The sequence below is a fragment of the Limulus polyphemus genome, unplaced genomic scaffold (assembly GCF_000517525.1).
Source record: "Limulus polyphemus unplaced genomic scaffold, Limulus_polyphemus-2.1.2 Scaffold2560, whole genome shotgun sequence".
NCBI lineage: Eukaryota > Metazoa > Arthropoda > Merostomata > Xiphosura > Limulidae > Limulus > Limulus polyphemus.
The window spans coordinates 104,581-124,268 of record NW_013668170.1 but is presented as its reverse complement, the minus strand read 5'-3'; the positions used below and the strand labels follow the sequence as shown (position 1 = coordinate 124,268).

Sequence of the window (19,688 nt, the reverse complement as noted above, 5' to 3'; positions counted from 1 at the left end):
TGCTGTTTTTATGAGCTATTTTTGTTTTTATCAATACTTCACCTCCTGTTGATGAATCTTCACCAAATCTGGCATGCGGAGATATGGGCAAATTTACAGTTTCACATTTTCTATCTTGCAAATTTTATGGGCATTTTTTAGAATTATATATAAGGGAAGCAACTTTTCTTGTCCTATGATAACCTTTCATTAATCATGAATTTACATAACTTTTCTCCAGAGGACGGGTATTCCAGCTGTTAGAGCAATAAAAGATTATCCTAACAATGATTATGAGACAAATAGTCCATGGATATCACCAAAATATCTAATGTTATAATTTTCCTATATTGAAAATATTTCCGATAGGTAATTCCCTCCACTCACAAGATTAACTATTTCTGTTCAGTGCTACCCTCTATATGCAAACTTTTTTAAACGCATCCCACAAGCCTTCTGACTCCCCCTATTGGAATCTAGTGATTCCAACATGTCTCTCATGGAAATCATTATGTGTCACTTCTCCATCAATGGAGTGCGATGTAGTCACGTGATGCATGACTACCTCTATACTCTTCTACCAAACTATCACTTTGAGTTTAGCAGAAGGTGAAAGCATCAGTTTTCAGTGGGGAGGAAGGGTGGGAAGTGCGAGTTAGGGAATTAGATATCGGAAATACATTTTCATATAGGAAAATTATAACTTCCGATCAGGTAATTGCCTCCACTCACAAAATTAGCTAGAATTCCACATTGAATAGGAAGAGGAACTGGTGCAAGGGAAGGACAGAAGCATCCGAAGGAAACCCCCGGAAATGAGAGAGTCAGACCAAAAGATCTAATGAGGGGAACTGCACCACTTCTGAACCATGTATACTCTTTGCCCATACATGAAATACATATGAGATATGGGTGGAACGATAGAGGAGCACATCTGAGTGCGAGAGAACTCTAGCTGGATAGTGTGCCAAACTGTATGATATTGAAGTCAATCCCGCCATATAAAAGCAGTCAGAGAATGAATGTGCCCCCAGATGTAGAGTGGCTAGAGAGCGACAGACCGTACTGGTATGTCAACTATGTCCAAAACCCTCACCGCTGGGAACTGACATCCACACAGAGGGTAGGATGAAGATCATACTTTCTTCAACTCAAGTTCAAGAGATCAGAGGGAATTGATAACCATTCTGATACTTAAACAAGGCATAGGTATCAAAAGGATGTCTAAATAAACCGATTTATTCAATCAAGACTTTTTCAGGGATGGGCAGCTATCCCCTTCTGCTTTACCCATGCAGTCAATGGGTGGTACAGTCTAAAATGGGCAAATTTATGAAGCAAAAACATCATGAGGTTATTCACCTTCAAGCAATCTTGAGGAACACCCCATTTCACCAGTAAGCGTTGAGATGCCATAGAAGAGAGAGCAATTCAACATGGTTGTACAGTGCAGATTTCAATTAAAGGATAACTGGTCAGGCACCGCTTGCCACAAAGCGAGATCCAAATAGTGAAAAATGAAGCAAGGGCCCCTGAAAGGAAACAAATAATGAATACAAAATTACCCGGTTAGAGTCGCACTGAAGTATCAAAAACAGTAACAGGAGGGAGATGAAAACCTGATGAGGAAGAAACCACAATATGGTGTAGATAAGGGGAGACGTATGAAGTAGATGTAGTCCTCATACCCGAATGTAGGAGTTCCTCCAATGGCCGACGAACACGAGATGCCAGGGAAAAGGTAAGGATGTCAAATTTGATGAGAAGACCTGTAACAAAGTCTGGGAAGAAGATGATAAAGGGTAGTGAGCCAATGGGATCAAAAGCCGAACACAATTGGTGAGGATGGAAGGAGAAAGATCTTGACTCAAGGAAAACTGCCCAGGAATAAAGAGGTAGGAGCAGGCACCATGGAGAGAAACCATATGGGCAACAGAACAATGAAGAGCACAGACCATACATAGGAGTCGATCCAGATTGGGAAGAAGATAGAGATGTGAAGTGAAAGGAAGGCAATTAAGCAAAAGGAGGAGTTACCTCCTCTAGCCGCCAATATCTTGGGTAGGAAGGAAAGATCCATATAAAGGAGAAGAGAGGGAGTGGGAAAAAATGTACAAGAAAGTGAGGGAATAAAAGATCACACTAATATCCCAGGTCGGAATGGTAGGCAGTCAGGGAGGACGACTAATCCGGAAGGAATCTATGAACATAGTAAGGATAGGTGAAGTAAAAACTCCACAGTATTGGGAAAAACAATGAAGGTATGGGACAAGGCTGCCCGATAACCCAAGATCGAGATGACCGAAGAACCAGGGGAGAAACTCTGCCACCTATGCCACAGGGGTTTGATCTGCGGTAAATCCCTGACCCGCAGATTAACTCCAAAACACTTTCCATTTATGCCAATAAATGCCCATTGAAGAAGAGTGAATGGAACAAGCTAAAAGAAAGCTACCTGCAGATATAAATCTGATCTCCTCACCAAGGACTGAATAAGAGCCAAGCGTGAAGATGAACGATGTGAATGTCTGGATGGAGTACCAGCAAAAAGTGGATGAAGAAGAGCAGGAGACAAAGGAAGAAACAGTGGAAGTAAAAGTTGGAGCAGGAGAAGTTGTGGAAACCATGGTTGAGCTAGCCAGGAGCAATAAGAAGGACCAACAAAGAATGGTATGGATGAGGGAAATCACCCATGGAAGTAAGAAGATGGGGATGAATATACAGAAACCTGTGGGATCAATCCTGGCTGAAGGCATCAACAGCCCGAGCTAAAGCAGGAGGTACCGGATACCAAATATAGAGGTAATGAGCGGTTAGGAGATGTAGTAAAAGGATCTATGTGGGGAGAATCCCATGGAAGACAAAGCCACCAGAAAACAAGAGAAACAAAAGACCACTCCGATGGATAAAATGTGTCTGGATGACAAAAACAAACTGCAATCTGAGCAATAGCACCCAGAACATGACATGCAAGGATATGAATATTGTGATTGGGGGCCCAAATGAGCAGAACTAATACGTGAAAAGAGAGGAAGTGTGAACAGGTGACACCAACAGGAGCATTGCGTCGAAAAAAGGGACAAAAGAAGAAAAGGAACAGACCATAAAATCCTATTAATAATGGAAAGGAAAACAAACAGCAATGTCACACCCAATACTAACTCAAAAGCAAAGAAGCAATGTGAGGAGGGAATGAACTGGAGATGGCAAAAACCCCAACATGAAGGGAAGAAAGAGGAGGTATCCCTCAACAAACCCAAAATGTAAACAGAACACTGAATAAAGGTAAAGATGAAACATTAAAGGTATGAGCGATGATAGGGGAAAAAAGAATGACAAATGCCAGAAGAAATCTGCCTGAAATTCAACTAAGGTAAAAATTGAAAGCCTGTAGAAGGTAAGGTGGAGAAGTGACACATGATGATTCCCAAGGAAGACATGTTGGAATCACTAAATTCCAATAAAGAAGGGGGGGGGGGGCAGCAGAAGGCTTGTGGCATGTGTTTAAAAAAAATAGCATATAGAGGGCAGCAGTGAACAGGAATAGTTAATCTTATGAGTGAAGGGAATTACCTGTTGGAACTTTAACTTTCAAAGGTCCAAGTTTTCGTTTCTCAATCCTTTACCTACTTACCACAGTGGTCGACAAAGTATAGGGCCCAAGGTTCCGAGGAAATCCTGAAGCAAACAAAGCTATTAAATAATAAGCCTACCTGGCCTTTGACTTCCTGCCATTAATGTGGCAGTATTAGTGCACAAAAATAAGATATAATAGCAAAAATTGCCAATAATGTATAAGAAAGTCCAGGCTTAGAAAGTATTTTGTATCTGCTTGTCCTGTGGGACAAGAGAAATTTAAAAAGTACATGTCCACTTCAAAATTTTGCTTGTTCCCCTGAAGTTAAAATAACAAAGCTATTTTAGTACACAATTTTTGTCAACTGAAAAATCTGTATCTTGATTTTATTGTTACCTGTAAATGAAAAAAAAAAAGAGAGCAAAAACCTAACTTTTTAATATCTATTTTAGATATCCCACCAGTTTTATATTCATTAACATATTTACCATTCATTGAAACAATTACATAACCATTTCACTTAAAGTATTATACAATCCAATCAAAAACCAATGCAGAACCAATAACGACTGTTCTCAAATGTACAAGTATTGTTACTTAATTTATTAGAGTAGAGGAATATTTCTGTAGCCTTCCTGTGAGATAGCAAGTTCTGTATTTTTATGATTATGGTTGTGTTTATCATTCATTTATTATTTCCTTCTATCGTTTAGTATATCTATGAATTTTTAGTTGCATTAAAATGCTAACTCACCTTCTAGATAATCATTTGTATTTTGAGTAAATATATGTGTATATGATGAAATTGACACCCGCTTCCCTAGTGGTGACGTACAGATACTATTAATGTAACAGAAGAGTATGTAAGTTTATGATCATATGAAGTTGTACTCTTGTGGCTTACTCTGTGAATAAATACCCTGCCAGAAGCTTCACGAAGAGAGAGGGAGAATTATTGAAAGATATAGTTACCGCTGTTTGTCACTCGATATTGTTTTTGATGTTGAAAGGTATTGTTGGAATATTGTACTTGCTGTATTTTTTCTTTCTGGTTCTTTTTCTTGATTCCATTATTGTTGATTTATTATATATTTATGATAAATTCTTTATTAATATTGGTGTGAATCCTGACCAGGCACTTGTTTATTAACTGTTGAATTTATTTCTAAGTGTTCTTATTGTGAATAAATTGTTTTTTTGTTGATGAACCCTGATTGTAGCAGCGTGTTCATTTTAGACCATTACATTCAAAAGAAAGTAATATAACAAAAATCAACTACCAGCAATAAGTAAAATTTCACAAGAAACAAAATATTCCCGTTTCTAATTTTCTGGGAAGTATTTTTAAAATTACCATATTCAACCATCAGCACGTGGCTTTACTAAACCACCTCTTGAAAATTTGTGAATGAATGATTGTGAAGTCATTTATAGTGTGATTTGCTCCTCCTCCTCACAACTAACTTCTCAAGTCCACTTGTCCCCAGCCAATTTTTACTCATCTAATACGAATTACTGGGTAATTTTTTCTCTCTAAAGTTCAAAGACAATTTCAACCAACCAAAAACTAAAGCTTTCATATGTATTCATTTCATTTTTGTTTTCTATAGAAAAACTTTCAAGTTTGAGAAATATATACCTATTTATAGAATTATACTGGTTAGAAATTTCAACATCCTGGCACATCAGATTTTAACTGGACCCTTAAATTATTCTGGAAACCCCTTAATTCCAGAAGCTTGAGGTCCTCTGGACCCCAGAGATCAGATTTTTATTTGTATCTCTGCTAACTTCCTCTAGCATTCTATAGTTTCAAGGTTTGACTTTAGTCGTGTGTCTTTTATCAAATTTCTGTGTTTTTCTGCCAACAGTTATGGTTCATTTACTTTCAACTAAATTAATACATTATTTCAAAGTAAATAAAAATAACATTGTATTTCATTTGTATAACCGCTTGTGATAGTTTCAAAGCCTTTTGCTGTTTATAACCAAAACATAACAAAAGAACTGTAGAGATCTATCAGCAGACAACACATCAACAACTTCAGTGTTCTTCCTATGGTTCTGATCCAAAGATCATTAGTAATAATTATTCTACGAAAACGAGATCTGATAAAAATTTATGAAAGCCACTAGACTGAGCCCTATCCAGACTAGCTCTATTTCAACAATTGTTTATTCAAAAATACTTTAGAATTGTTATTTTTCATTGTGTAATTTCCAAAGAAAACTGAAAAATATGTTCAAAATTACATTTCTACATAGCTTTGAGGAGTCATTCACATGTATAAACAATGCATTTAGCAATTTTTTTATAATTTTTCTGACCATCCCAAAGCATAAATTTATATCTGATAAGAAATTATCATCCCTTTAAAAATATAATTCTTAAGGCTTAGTTTTTTATGTGATTTTCTTTTGGTTTACCTGGTTTTATTAGCACAGTCTCTCATTCACCCTCTTTTATAGCATCACTGCATGGCATGTGAACTCCTCCTTATGAACCTCAGCCATGAAAACAGTTACAGGCAAAGTTTAAATACCATTGGATAGAGTAGATTATAAACTATTTACATCAATATAGAGTAAACAAAGTGGGGTGAGAAATAATTTATAGTTTTGTGGAAAAGTAACAAGACCTAGCTTGTGTAGAGAACAACAGAATACTACAGACATTTGGAAGACTTAGGAATGCCACACATCTGAGACTTTTTTAGCTTCCTTCCATGTTCTTTTCATTTTTGAAAATCCTTTTGTTTTAAATTATACATGTTTAAAAGCTACAGAATGTTTCTCTTATGACAAGATATCAAGTAAGCCTAGTTAAGTTTAGCGAGTATGGCAGGCAACAGCAAAATATTTAGATGACTCAAATCCTTATTTATTGAATACTATTGTTAAGTTTATCTTATTCAAACAATGAAGGTAAGTAAACAAACTACTTACTTATTGAAAATAAACTAAATTTATTAAAAATACATTTTCCCAATAAAGAATATTGTTAGAAAAATCATTTTTATCTAACCTGCCCTGATACCACTGTGACAGTTCAGGCTGTAAGTTACTGATAAATCTTTATCAGTTTTTTCCATGTACTCTTTAGCTGGAAGTGGTGACTACTTTGATTGGCAAAATAAAGTATAAAAACAAAATGTTATTGAACACCAATCAAGAAAAAAAACTTCACAATTTCACAACTTAAAAGTGATGGAAAAATTAAATCAAATTGTACCATTGTTGAGCTAAAACTAGATACTACTTAGCAACTTGGTTAAGTATTGCACCATGAGAAGGGAAAGGTCAAGGGATGTAAATAACACTCCATCCCATCCAGAAGGAATTAAGTTTTCTTTAAACAGTATATAGTTATTTTTAAAATTTTTACAAAAAATATAGATGTGACACAAAGAAAACACTGTATGTCATCAAAGAAAATGTATTTGTGTTAGAGTTAATGTAGTTATTTTTATAAATAATAATAAAACAGTAAAGTTTTTAATAGATTAATACCTCATTCTCTCCCAACACTTGATCAGGATTATTCTCTTGCTCTTTCCCAACAATGAAATGTGAAGATCCTTCTTCTAAAGAAACAGCTTCTCCAGCTGCTATTAAATATTAAAATTTTTTAAAAAAAAGAACATACTTGAATATGATTTATAGAGTGCATAATAGAAGTCCAAATCATTTCAGTATTACCAGGTTAATCAGCTAATACACATTTTAGAAACTAACAAAATTCAGAAGGTTACCTGTACTACTTACACTTACAGTAAAGTGTGTATTGTTTCACAATCTCTGTTGTAATATTAGTAGTTCCACCATATGGTAGTAACTTCTACCTGCATCTAGCATATTCTGCTCTTTTCATTATAATATTTTTCCCTCATGAATACCCAATCAGGCAAAAGTACAGGATAGTAATACCAAAGGAAGAATCTTTTCATATTCAATTTTACATAGAAAACAACAGTACAGGATGAAGCTTGATATATCTTTTTATTTTAGGGAAGGCATTGAATCAGTGACTTTCCCAAAAACAGATCTCATCACAGTAACTTAATTCACACTTAACCTAAGAAATTAATTAATATATATCATAAGGATCACAATATATTATATGTAACAAAACATAAAAGTATGTATGTTTGAAATCTTTCCATTTAGCGTGATGTCAGTCAAATTATCATGAATGTAAAGATCTCACATCAGCTTGATTTCTTATTAATTTTTTCTTTTCAAATGGTTTAATTTCATTTTATTGGAGGAACTGAAAATCTTTCAAACGGTTGTGATTTATTTTCCTCTGTTTTATGGACTGAAGAAAAGAACAATTACAGATTGCAACGACAAAGTTAGCACTGAACCAAGGAAAAACAAAACTATTTCTTCAGTGTCTCTAACTAGCAAACACATTTATGCAAGGGCTATGTGTATACATCTACATAAATACCTTGAGCCAGGTGATGCAATATTAGCACAATGTGGCAGCAAATGTTAATTCTTAATGATATACATATGTGAAGTATTTTTATTTTGGGGATGTAATTCTACAAATCAAGGCACTATTTATTCTTTGACTTATTTTAACATTAAGTTCAGTAAACTCCATTCAAAACTATACAGTGCATATGGTCAGTTTTTGTGTTAAGTTTGTTCAGAGGTTTGTCAATGGAGAAAACATACTAGAAACCACAAGAAACTTTTCTTCAACTACAGCTGGTCAACTAAAAATATTTTCTTTAATTACCAGGTCTATCTATTCAAGAAAGGTTCAAAAGATTGGCTGCCAATAAAGTTGAAAACTAATAGAGCCAATAATCATAAAGTCCTATACAGCAGTGCTCTTAGTAAAAGACTTAAGTTATGGATCTCCAAAAATATTCTCTACATGCCAAAACTAAGAAATTTCAGGAAATAAATTCATACAAATTTAAAGTTAAAATACCATAACACTGTTCTCATTAAACCTCACATACTTTTGGAAATAAGTTCATTTTGTTTTTCATGTTTAAAACTTGCAGCTTCATGTTTTTGAAAAAAGAAAAAGTCAAAAATTAATCTGCTCTTCCAGACATTACTCAAAATCAAGATAGGGTATTAGGCACTTATTAACATGTAGAACTGACATATTACAGGCTGAACAAAATTTGATTAACAAACAGGAAATAGTAAAATTTACATGGAAAAGTAATGTCCTGGTCCTCTTCAACACTGTTTTTATAATAATTAATTTTTAAGTTTATTTGATTAAGAAGAATATTATTTTATTTATGTTGTCCCCAGAAATTCTATATAAACAAATCTCAAAACTAGTCTAATACCATCTTAGCTGTTTTATATTTTTAATTGAATAATTTTGAAGCAGTCTTTGGTTAAATAATTTAATTAAATGACTTTTGTACCATGTTTGAATACTGCATGTCTTTTATTTTAATTCACTTTATTAGCTTATATCATTCCCATCTGGTGGGTGATGGCTAAGTTTATTTTTTTTACATTGTTGATTGATTTTAACATTTTTTTTTTCAATTTATACGTAAAAAAAGTAAAGATGGTAGATAATCATATTTCTTTTAATGTATTATGACTATTTTATATTATAATAAATCTCATAATAGAGAATTATGATGAGCTTTGGCAGTGTTCTGTGAGTTTATTACTGTAAATTGAATAAGAATAGATATATTGTGTCTTGAAAATAGGAAATGAACTGCCTTTTTTTTTTAAATAACTTTTCACTGCAATTTATTCAATAATGATTTGTCAATGAAAAATGGGAAATTTTCTCAATGTAAAAGTAAATATTTTCTGACATTTTAGTTGGTGAATAGGAACAATATTTGCCCTCTATTCATTTACTAGATTAACTTTAGTAGGATTATTATATATTTTTTACAAGATTATGTAAAATATTAGGTCATCAAGAAATTAATGTCGCATTTTGGAACACTTTCATTAACCACCCCCCAAAAAACATAATTCACGTATAATAGTTAAATGAACCATCTAAGCGTCACATTAGTGCAGCCTATATAATTTGTAAAGTTTAGTATACTCTAATCCCTTATAGTGATGGCACACGAGACACACATTTGGCATGTAATGCTGTTTGAATACAAGAAGGGAAACAACATCTCTGTAGCCACAAAGAATATCAAAGAAGTTTATGGAAATATTTTCAAATTTTGTAAGTGTCAACAATGGTTCAGCAAATTTTGTTCAGGTGACTTTAACCTTAAAAACTGTGATAGTAGGGGCCAACGTGTTGGAATTAATATTGAAATGGCCCTGAAATTGTATGTCTCTCATGAAACAATATTTAGATATCTAAGGAATATGTGAAAACTCCTTATAGAAGGTGTTTAGGTGCCTCACAAACTTTTCGATGATCATCGTTTCCAACATGTGAACGTTGCTTCATCTCTTCTGGTGCACAATCCATTTTTGGACAGAATTGTCACCGGTGATGAAAAATGGATTCTCTATGTGAATATTAAATGCCAAAAACAATGGCTCAGTCCTAGACAAAAACCACTTCCGACCCCAAAACCTGGACTACATCTGTAGAAAGTGATGTTTTGCATTTGGTGGGACATCAAAGAAGTAATTCATTTTGAACTCCTCAATCTACAGCGAACTGTTAATGCAGAGATCTATAGTCAGCAACTAGAACATTTAAATCAAGCCTTTCATCAGAAATACCCTTCACTCGTCAATTGGAAAGGTGTTTTTCTTCTCAACAACAATGCACGTCCACATGTGGCACGTTTGACGCAACACAAAATTATGGAGTTGGGTTGGAAAATTCTCACCCACCAACCATATTCTCCAGATATAGCACATTAGATTACCATCTTTTTCATTTGCTGCAACACCATTTTAATGGGAAAATGTGTGCAAATGTGGAAGGTGTTAAAGAGGATATCGAAATGTTTTTGCTTCAAAACAAGGTGATTTCTTTAATCAGGGCATTAACAACCTGACTGTAAGATGAAAAAGCATCATCGATAAGAATGGAGACTATTTCATTTAATAATGTTTTGTTTTGATATATAAGTTGTTCGGGTTTTTTTCATCTAAAAAAAGCGACATTAATTTCTTGACGACCTAATATAAGCTGCATTCTTTCACATACAGGAATACTTATGTAATAATTCAATACATAGTATGCCTTACACTATATATATATAGAGAGAGAGACACACACACAGAGAATTATGGTTAGATGTGGGCAATAATCTTTCAATATGACAGAGTATTGTCATGCACAATGTTTCCCCTTTTTTCTTGTTAAAGTCTTTCACAATAGCTAATGCAGACTTCAACCACCTATGCACCGAGGGGTAATTAATTTTGAAAATGAAAACAATATACTTCACTTGAAATGTGCACTTCTCACAAAGAAATACTTACTCATGATCAACATTATTACACTGTTTGTCAAGAAATCAAAATTAAAGTATTATTAATGTAAGAATTACAAATATACACAATTTTCTGTGTTTTCACATGAAGTTATGACTGCTATAAACAAACTAAAATGATGCTTAGTGTACTGAGATGTATCAGTGAATTTTGGTTTTCTACAATTCTAGATTAAACATCTAGACATTGCCTCCTGGTATTACTGTTTGCATCTATGGGTCAGAAAGTAAATGGTTTTATTCCACATGAAATAAGGAATATTCAAATAATAGCCAAAAATTTCATTTTGTGGCTAGTGTAAAAAAGCAAAACAAAATTTACTACAACAGAGAGGGAGATAGCAATATAAATATTAGAAAGGACCCACATTTAAATTCTAAAGAGTTACACTTACTAGTGGTTGATGTAAAAGTTTCTTCTTCATTTTTCAGCTGCTTGATATTCACCAAAGCACTCTGTTCCTCATCAAACAATGGTTCAACTTTTATCTCTAGTACTTCCATAGTTACATCAATGTCAACCTCTTCATGTTTATCTGAACCCTGCAGTTAGCCTATCAAGAAAGAAATCACAATTTATAATTTACATCCTTCTAAAATGTTATTACCATCAAGCCTTTAATACTTTAATAAGCCTGAGTTCCTAAAACTAAAACAGATAATTAGGGTTTTCATTATCTTGAGCAGGTAAGTGTTACTACCAAAATAAGTGAGTAATCCTGTTGGTGTGAGGCAGAGCTCAGACCAAAGGCCCAACATCATGCCTTTAGGAACAATCCCTTAAGGGGATCCAGGGTCATGCTACTTTCTGATAAAGTAGTCACACTATGGAATATCTTGCCTTCAGGTGTCATAGGAGCAGGATCACTGAGGAAGGATAGATGAATATTTTACAAATCAGGGTTGGAATAGAGTAGTAATAGAAAATGAGACAGCAAGATGGATCAAATGGCCACCTTGGAAATCAGATTTCTAGCTCTTTGACACTCCAGAAACATGACCAGGTTATTTATTCTACTTATTACAGAATTTCTACACCAGATATTATTCTAGTACCAATATCTGTACTTACACTAACATTTAAATATGTTTTCTGTATTAGGGATTCCCAGAAAAAAAAAAGCCTGAAGCCTCACCAGTCTTATATAAGGTAATAAAAACTTTTTGCCCTTTAATTAAAAAGAAAAAATCTAAAACAAATTGGTTGAGTACCCTTGCCGTTAGAAATATTTTCAGACAATTACCAAATAATATCTCATGAGGTTTGGCCAACTTAATCCATATACTAAGCTTACAATGAAAAATATTTTAAATAAAATTTGTAATAATGATAAAATTAAATATAACAAAAATAGATACATTAAACATTCTAACCAATACTGTTATTGAAAGAATATACAGAAAGTGTTTACAGAAAGAATAAAGTGTACATTACTTATGGTACATATAATCACTAGTGGTTTACTTCATGCATTATCAACAATTTCATTTTCCTTAAAAAATTTGAAATCGAAGTATGCAAAACTTCTCCCCTAACAAAGTCTTGTGATCAACAAAAGCCTATTAAATGGCTCTAGCAGGGTAACTTTAGAGTATTCTGACATCTGAGATAAGTTATTACGACACATTACTGTTTAGCTATAAGCAGGTCACAGAACAATACAGCAAAAACTAATGTTTATGAAAATAATAAATAATAACAAATTAAATGAATAAAACAGTCATACAATAAATGGCATGAATATTGATACTTTAATTAAATATTTCCATGCTAAGTGTAATAATAATAAAAAAACACATACAACAATGTGTGTATAACACAATTACTCCAACTTTAACTAACTCGCATCGTTTCTAACACACATGGAGTATGCAGCAGAAGTAATCAAGTTACATCCTGATGGTGGTCACCATAATACTGTGATTCATTATTACCATAAACAGTTTCTAAAAAATTAAAATTAAACGTGGAAGTTCAATGAGATTATGATATTCTGTAAAACTTTTAAACGTGTAACAGGTACATTGTTGAATTTCGCAGAAAATTAAATTAATTTGTGTGTTCAAAGTATGGAAGATGAAATTTTGTTTATGAAAAATTAGAATGATTCTGTTCACAAATTCTATTATTTCTAATAAGCTGTGAGTAGTAAACATTGTGACAACTTGTTTGGAATATCTGTATTTGGCAATTGAAAATTTGTTAATTCAAAATTAAAAGTTTTAGTTTCATTTAAATTTTTAACTTGAAAGTGTGATTAGCAATGCTTATGCTCTTTGTTTTAGTGGAAGAGCTTTATTTCTAGTAAGTTCTGGTGATTAAATTTGTTTTGCAGTATCACCAAAACCATGATAATTTGGTAAAAGAATTTCTGTTTCACAAGAGTGGCCATATATTTGTCTCCTTGTTACATGCTGCATTCCTATACTTAAACTTCTTACAAACAATAACTGAAAAAAAAAAAACAATTGTGAAAAGACCTTGTTTATTGTTTAACGACCAACATCCACTTTTCAAACACAAACTTTTGCAATGACTTCTTCCACTACATTAAAACTAAATATGTGATACATTCACTGGAAAGAAAACTATATACACTGTTCTTTTTATTTTTTATTAACACTTTTTATTATTGGCACATGTACAGCTATTAACAAGAAATATTTTCATTTTGTAAGTGTAGTATGTATGTGTTACATTGTTATTCCAGATATTTTGAAAATAATATGATTTAGTTCAGAATGTATAAAAAATGTGAAATCTCTAGGAATGTTATCCACTATATACATTAGAAAAAATCAAAACAACAATATAACAGTCCATCATCCAGAACATCTTGCTCTTTCCATCATATCTCAAAAATGCCACAGAGTTCTGAGTGAGTGTTCTGAATCATTTTATTCCAATATGACTGTTTCATCTTTTATCAATAAAACTTTACATTAAAAAATAACTATTCTAATCCCCCAAAAAATAATCACATAAATTTGAAAATATAAATGAAAAATGAAATTGGACATTTTAACATAAAGTCAGTAAGTGGGTTAAACATATTGTACATCACACCTAACCCTTTGACTGCAACTGCTTTAAACGTGTGCAGAATTTTTGTGAGTCATACACTCTATATAGCACACTTCATTCAACTGCTGGAGGTGGACCTTACCCTATATGCTAAATTAGCAGTCAGTAGGTTAAGATGGACTAGTCTGTTGTCAATTTCAGTGATAGCAGATATTTGAACAAACATAAAAGTTTACATTTTTGGAAATTTTAGTTAAATATAAAGTTACATTTTACATATTTGCACAAATTTCATGCAAACAGAATCACATTAGCCCCAGGCTAGCATTCTTGCATAAACTTCATGGGAATCCACTTAGTGGACTTTCACACCTCTACTTAAAGCAACACAAAATAAACCATGCTCTACAACTCTTATGTTACAATAAACTGATGCAACTGACTCTGACTTCACTCTAATATTTGAAACTATTCTTCATTACTTACACTCTTAATTTCTTAAGAATTATGCACATACACGTAATTCAAGGACAATAACAGACCTTTTGGTCCATCCAGGCTATCTCATTCACTAACTCAACTTTAAAATAAAAACATTAAAAGCCAGCTTTTATCATTCATATATTAATCAAGCCTTCCCTTAAACTACTTCAAATTAACTGCATCCACCACATATGAAGACAACTTATTCCAGAGGCCAACCATCTTGTTAGAAAAACAAAGCTAATTTAGCTGAAGATGACTCCTACCCTGCCAAAATTTATAACTCCTAGTCCTACCATTCAATATGAAAAAAAGATGATGCATCAATATTATCAATTACCTCAATCAGTTCCTCTTTCTTCTTTTTTCAAGAGAAAATTTCAGAGATCTTAACTTGTCCTCATATGACAACCTTTTTATGTCAGGTATTATCCTAGTAGTCCTCCTCTTAACCATTTCCAACAAGTCAATGTCCTTCCTAGAATAAGAAGCCCATGACTGAACACAGTACTACAAATGTGGCCTAACCAGTGATATATGCCATGAAATTATAACCTCTTTAAACTTGTATTCAGTATTTCTATAGATACAACCTAAAACCCTATTAATCCCACCAATAGCAACAGCACATTGCAGGGGTGGCTTAAAAGACTGATCAACCAGAAGATCAAGGTTATTTTCTTCTATAACACTAACATTGACTTTGTGGTTGCTTGACATACTCCAGGAATAATAAAACTAGCTTACTGGTTTACCAATTCTTCTGAATGATGAGTAAAGTTAATTGAAATACAAATAAATAATAATAACTGTTGTTAAAATAAATGAATTATATTGTTATTAATACTTCTCTTATTCTGGTTTGTAAATGACTCATATCAAATTGATAAATATTACACTCCACCAGCTTAATCTACTTTGCACCACAATAACTGTTGTTCAAGCTATTTCATAATATAAATATTAATCTACCTTATTCAAGTGTCTGTTGTATCCAAGACAGCCTGATGACCCAAGGTATTAGACAAAAAGTTGTTGGCATTATAGAGTGGTTACCATATTATTATAAACTTGTACATTCTTCTTTACTTTCACTTTCATTAATAATACATGAACAACAAAGGACCATTTGGTCCTTCAAGTCTATCCTTCCACCCTCATCCTAGAGAAAATAGAAAAATTCAAACCCACCCTATATTTTTCATGAACTCATCAATTCCCCTCTTAAACTCTTGTGCCATCCTACATTAAGTAACTGCAGACAGCAACAATCAATTAAAACCATCTTAACTGGATTATTTCCTGTTTTTCTAAATCTTAAACTTATGTCCTCTCATTCTGTTGTCCTTAAAATATACCACAAAGAAATCAGATGTCTTTATCCTACTGATTCCCCCCCAAATAATACAGTGAACTTCAATAAGCACCCTAGTACCCCTTCTCTGAACACTTGCCACTAAATAATTATCCTTGCTTAGCTAAAGAGACCAGAATAATAAACAGCATTCCAAGTAAGGAATAACTAGTGATGCCCATACAGGTAATTATCCCTTTTGACTAATAATCAGTATGTCTATATATATATAACCTTATTAATACCATTAGCTTTATGACTAGCAACAAAGCTCTATCTTGAGGTCTTGACTGATTTATCCACAACAACATCACTCATTTTCATATGTCATGGTATTAAGTGGGTTCTCATCTATTTTAAAACTGAGCTCAAAATTAGGATTATCCAAATACATTACAATTGCTGTAATATAAGGTTGTTTCTAACTTGCTAATTTATCCAAGTCATTCTGTAGTATCTCATCATACTTAACTAGAAATACTCAATAGTTTAATGTCATCAGCAAACTTTACTAATTATGCCTTTATAAATATCATTAAAGAGAATAATAAAAAATCAAAGGTCCAAGCTCTGACCTTTAAGGTACTCCACTAATTACAAGAGTCCAGGTTGAATGGACTCCATTAATAACAATCTTTTGCATCCTCTTACTCAACTACGTTAAAACCTAATTATCTTTATCCAAACTACTGCTGTAATTTTCTTGGCTGATCCAAAAATGTGTTATCTTAAGAATAGCTAAAAATATTTTATTTTGAGAGAAAAGTGGTAAGAGGTATTCTTATTTAAGTGTACAAAATTATCCAAAGGACTGATAGGTCAAAGGAAATTGATTTCTGTGTGCTATTTCCTAGTATAAGAGGACAAAAGTTTAAATTTTGGAGCAGGGTGATTAATTTATGAAATGAGTTGCCATTGGTGGTATTCAAGGCTGTCATATTGCAAGAGTATATTTAATAGGGAGATTGATAAATTAATAAAAAATAAAAGGTAGGTGGAAATGTTTAATTTTACTTTTCCACAGATTGAGCACACAAGCACAACCTTTATGGATACCAAATGGTCCCATGTTGTCTATATGTTATGTATGTAAACAAAAATCCTAACACTAATGTTGTATGCTTAAAATAAGAGTGTTAATAAGGTCTTGGTTTACACTGAAAGTGAAATACAAATTTGTAATTATATATCAACTGCAGTAGAACCTTGACATTAAGGGCACCCTTCCAACTGCCTTCAAATACACTATATAGTAAGGTCGCACAAAGCTGGACTCCATATCAACCGTACTAAATCTATGAATTTTAAGACCTCCATTTTGTTTGGTGTATGCAGGACATGGGTGTTCATGAGTTGCATGTTGCCATAACATGGATTGTTGTCAACTGGAGATCTCTGGGGTTGGATTAGCTGTGCCCTTTTTCTGTATTATTGATCAAAAAAAGTTTCAAAGTATGTCTCTTCCGAGTTTGAACTGCTAAACACTTCACATTTATTTTCTGTGTTTATTTTACTATCAATGACTGAAGTACAAATCCACTGAAAATAAAGCAACAAATCACCGACTGTGTCATTAGACTGTTTACATGACACTGCAATACGATACTATTGGGAGCAACAAAGCATGAGGACAGAAATAATCCGACTCGACTTCTGCTTCAAGAACACAATGTAGAATTTATCAGTTTATGTATCCTACAGTGTTTACAACAAGAATTCCCCAGAGTAATAAGATTGCACTTTGAATCTGTGAAAACATTTATTATAGTATATGGTTCAGAGCAGAACCAATAAACATTGCAAGTGTTTGAATACTGGTCATCCTTCTGGGATGTTTGGAATTTAGCGATATACCATACAAAAATAACTGCTCACTTTATCTAGTGCCTATATAGAGAATGAGACTAAAGACACTGCCCTTAATCCAGAATATTGCAGTGCCTGTTATTGCAAGATTTATTTTGGTTACGAATAGTAGAATAAAGAAAGTGACTGAAAAGGTGTGCCCTTAATAGTAAGGTGCCCATTAATTGAGCTTCCACTGTACTATACATCTACAAAATCTAGTACCAATAAGGCCCTTCTCCCAACACCATAGCTTTCCAGGCCAGTTGGAATATGACAATCAAATCCAGGATAACTATAAACTGGACAATTAGATATTGGATAACTATACACCTCAAAAAATGATGAAGTAGGACATGCAGACACAACTTGTTTATTATAAAATAAAACAATAATTAAAATAATTTTCTCCATTATATGACTTGTATATGTATATATCTAGACCAGGGGTCAGCAACCTGCGGCTGATTAAGGATATTTGTGCAGCTCTCGGGCTATCTGCTGTGTCCACCAACTCCTGATTTTAGTGTTGTAAATCCATTAGGGTATATTGTGGTTCTTGAAATGTTTTGGTCTTAGACAAAAGCAAAAAAATGGTTCTTTTTTCTTTGAAGGGTTGCCGACCCCTGACCTAGGCCTACTACTAATAAACCTCGATCTACGTAGGTTAAATGATGGAGTAGATTTACAATTTTAATAAAATAGGCCTAGATATATACAGTTCATATAATGGAGTAAATTAAACTGGTACGAGTTGATTTACTCCATTATACGAACTGTATAGATCTAGGCCTATTTTATTAAAATTTTAAATCTACTCAATTATTTGACCTACAATAGCTACATAGATCTAGGTTTATGTTACTACCAGCATAGTAACTGGCCAACTAGACACCATACAACTGGAAAAATATGTTGCAAATCAGCAAGTTCTTCTATTAAGTATGTTGCGAAGTTTTAACACCCTCCTCTAAAATTATTAGGTGTCTAAATGAATTACTTCCTCATTTTTTTTTTTTAAGTGTCTAATTGTCCGGTTACCATGACAATCACATAGTAGCAGTAACAATGTCACTGTCAGTACCTGAGGATGACATAATCTTGTCGAAACATCGTAGATTTATATTATAATAAAGTTTTCATCATCCAGTCAAGCCGTTTCCAAACTTTTATTTAGTAACACTTACAGTTACACCGTGACCAAGCGTGAGTGTGACAGTGTCATTGCCACTTTGTTTGAGTTTGATCGTTTAAGTTCAAAAGCTTTACAGTTTACACCTAATTCTAACACCATAACTCACAGCATGTCAATTCCTAGCGTTTAAACTGAAAGCGGCGAACGTAGTGAGTTCACGTATAAGATTAATTCTGTTCTTTAAATTTTAATATATCCATATAATTCAAACTGAATCAAGTCCGTTCAGAAAGGACTCGCCTATTGGACGCTGCCATCTTTATATGTTCATTCATATGAAAAATAGTTATACTCTTAGTCTTAGAAGAATACAACCCTACGTTTTTTCAACATATATTTTTTTTCATTTTACAATAATTCTGTATAAGCTATATCTTAAAAGAAAAACAGTATAAACACATTTAACTTGAGCTACGAAGATACCCATCATGTGTACAATATCTCAGAATGCTTTTCTTCCAACTGTTCTCATCGTTCACCAATTATAAATATATAAATGTATTTTTTCGCATTCACACACACCTACTAACAACACTATGTAATAATAAGAAAATAGCGTTATCGCCACTGAAACAGTTCTTAATTATTGCCAAACCAAGGTAATTACGAAAATAAACAAGACATATTTGCTAGATAACTATACAAATGAAAGAATATTAATAGATTAATGGGAAAATACCGTCAAGTGTTATTTATATTAATTTAAAAACGCATGTATCACACAAGCAACTATGACACAAAAACTTATTGAACAGTTTAATACCTATTTTGAGTAGTAAAACATAATTGTTTCTGCAAATAAT

The 19,688-nt window shown here is 33.0% G+C and overlaps 1 protein-coding gene across 8 annotated transcripts in view; it reads right to left on the bottom strand.

Annotated features, from left to right (window-relative positions):
- LOC106467300 (piggyBac transposable element-derived protein 4-like) overlaps nucleotides 1-19,362 on the bottom strand; it is a 43,469-nt gene extending 24,107 nt beyond the window's left edge. Inside the window, exons 1-4 of one of the 8 annotated variants that reach the window (XM_022395455.1) lie at nucleotides 19,309-19,362; nucleotides 14,832-14,969; nucleotides 11,379-11,537; nucleotides 7,067-7,164 (exon numbers count right to left, since the gene is read on the bottom strand). In XM_022395455.1, the coding sequence (XP_022251163.1) occupies nucleotides 7,067-7,164; nucleotides 11,379-11,487 (207 nt within the window). In that variant the 5' untranslated portion in view covers nucleotides 11,488-11,537; nucleotides 14,832-14,969; nucleotides 19,309-19,362. Of the gene's footprint in view, nucleotides 1-7,066; nucleotides 7,165-11,378; nucleotides 11,538-14,831; nucleotides 14,970-15,463 lie in introns of those variants that run through there. The other 7 variants (XM_022395454.1, XM_022395450.1, XM_022395456.1 and 4 more) reach the window with 7 other exon arrangements.
- Between the last annotated feature and the right edge of the window lie 326 nt (nucleotides 19,363-19,688).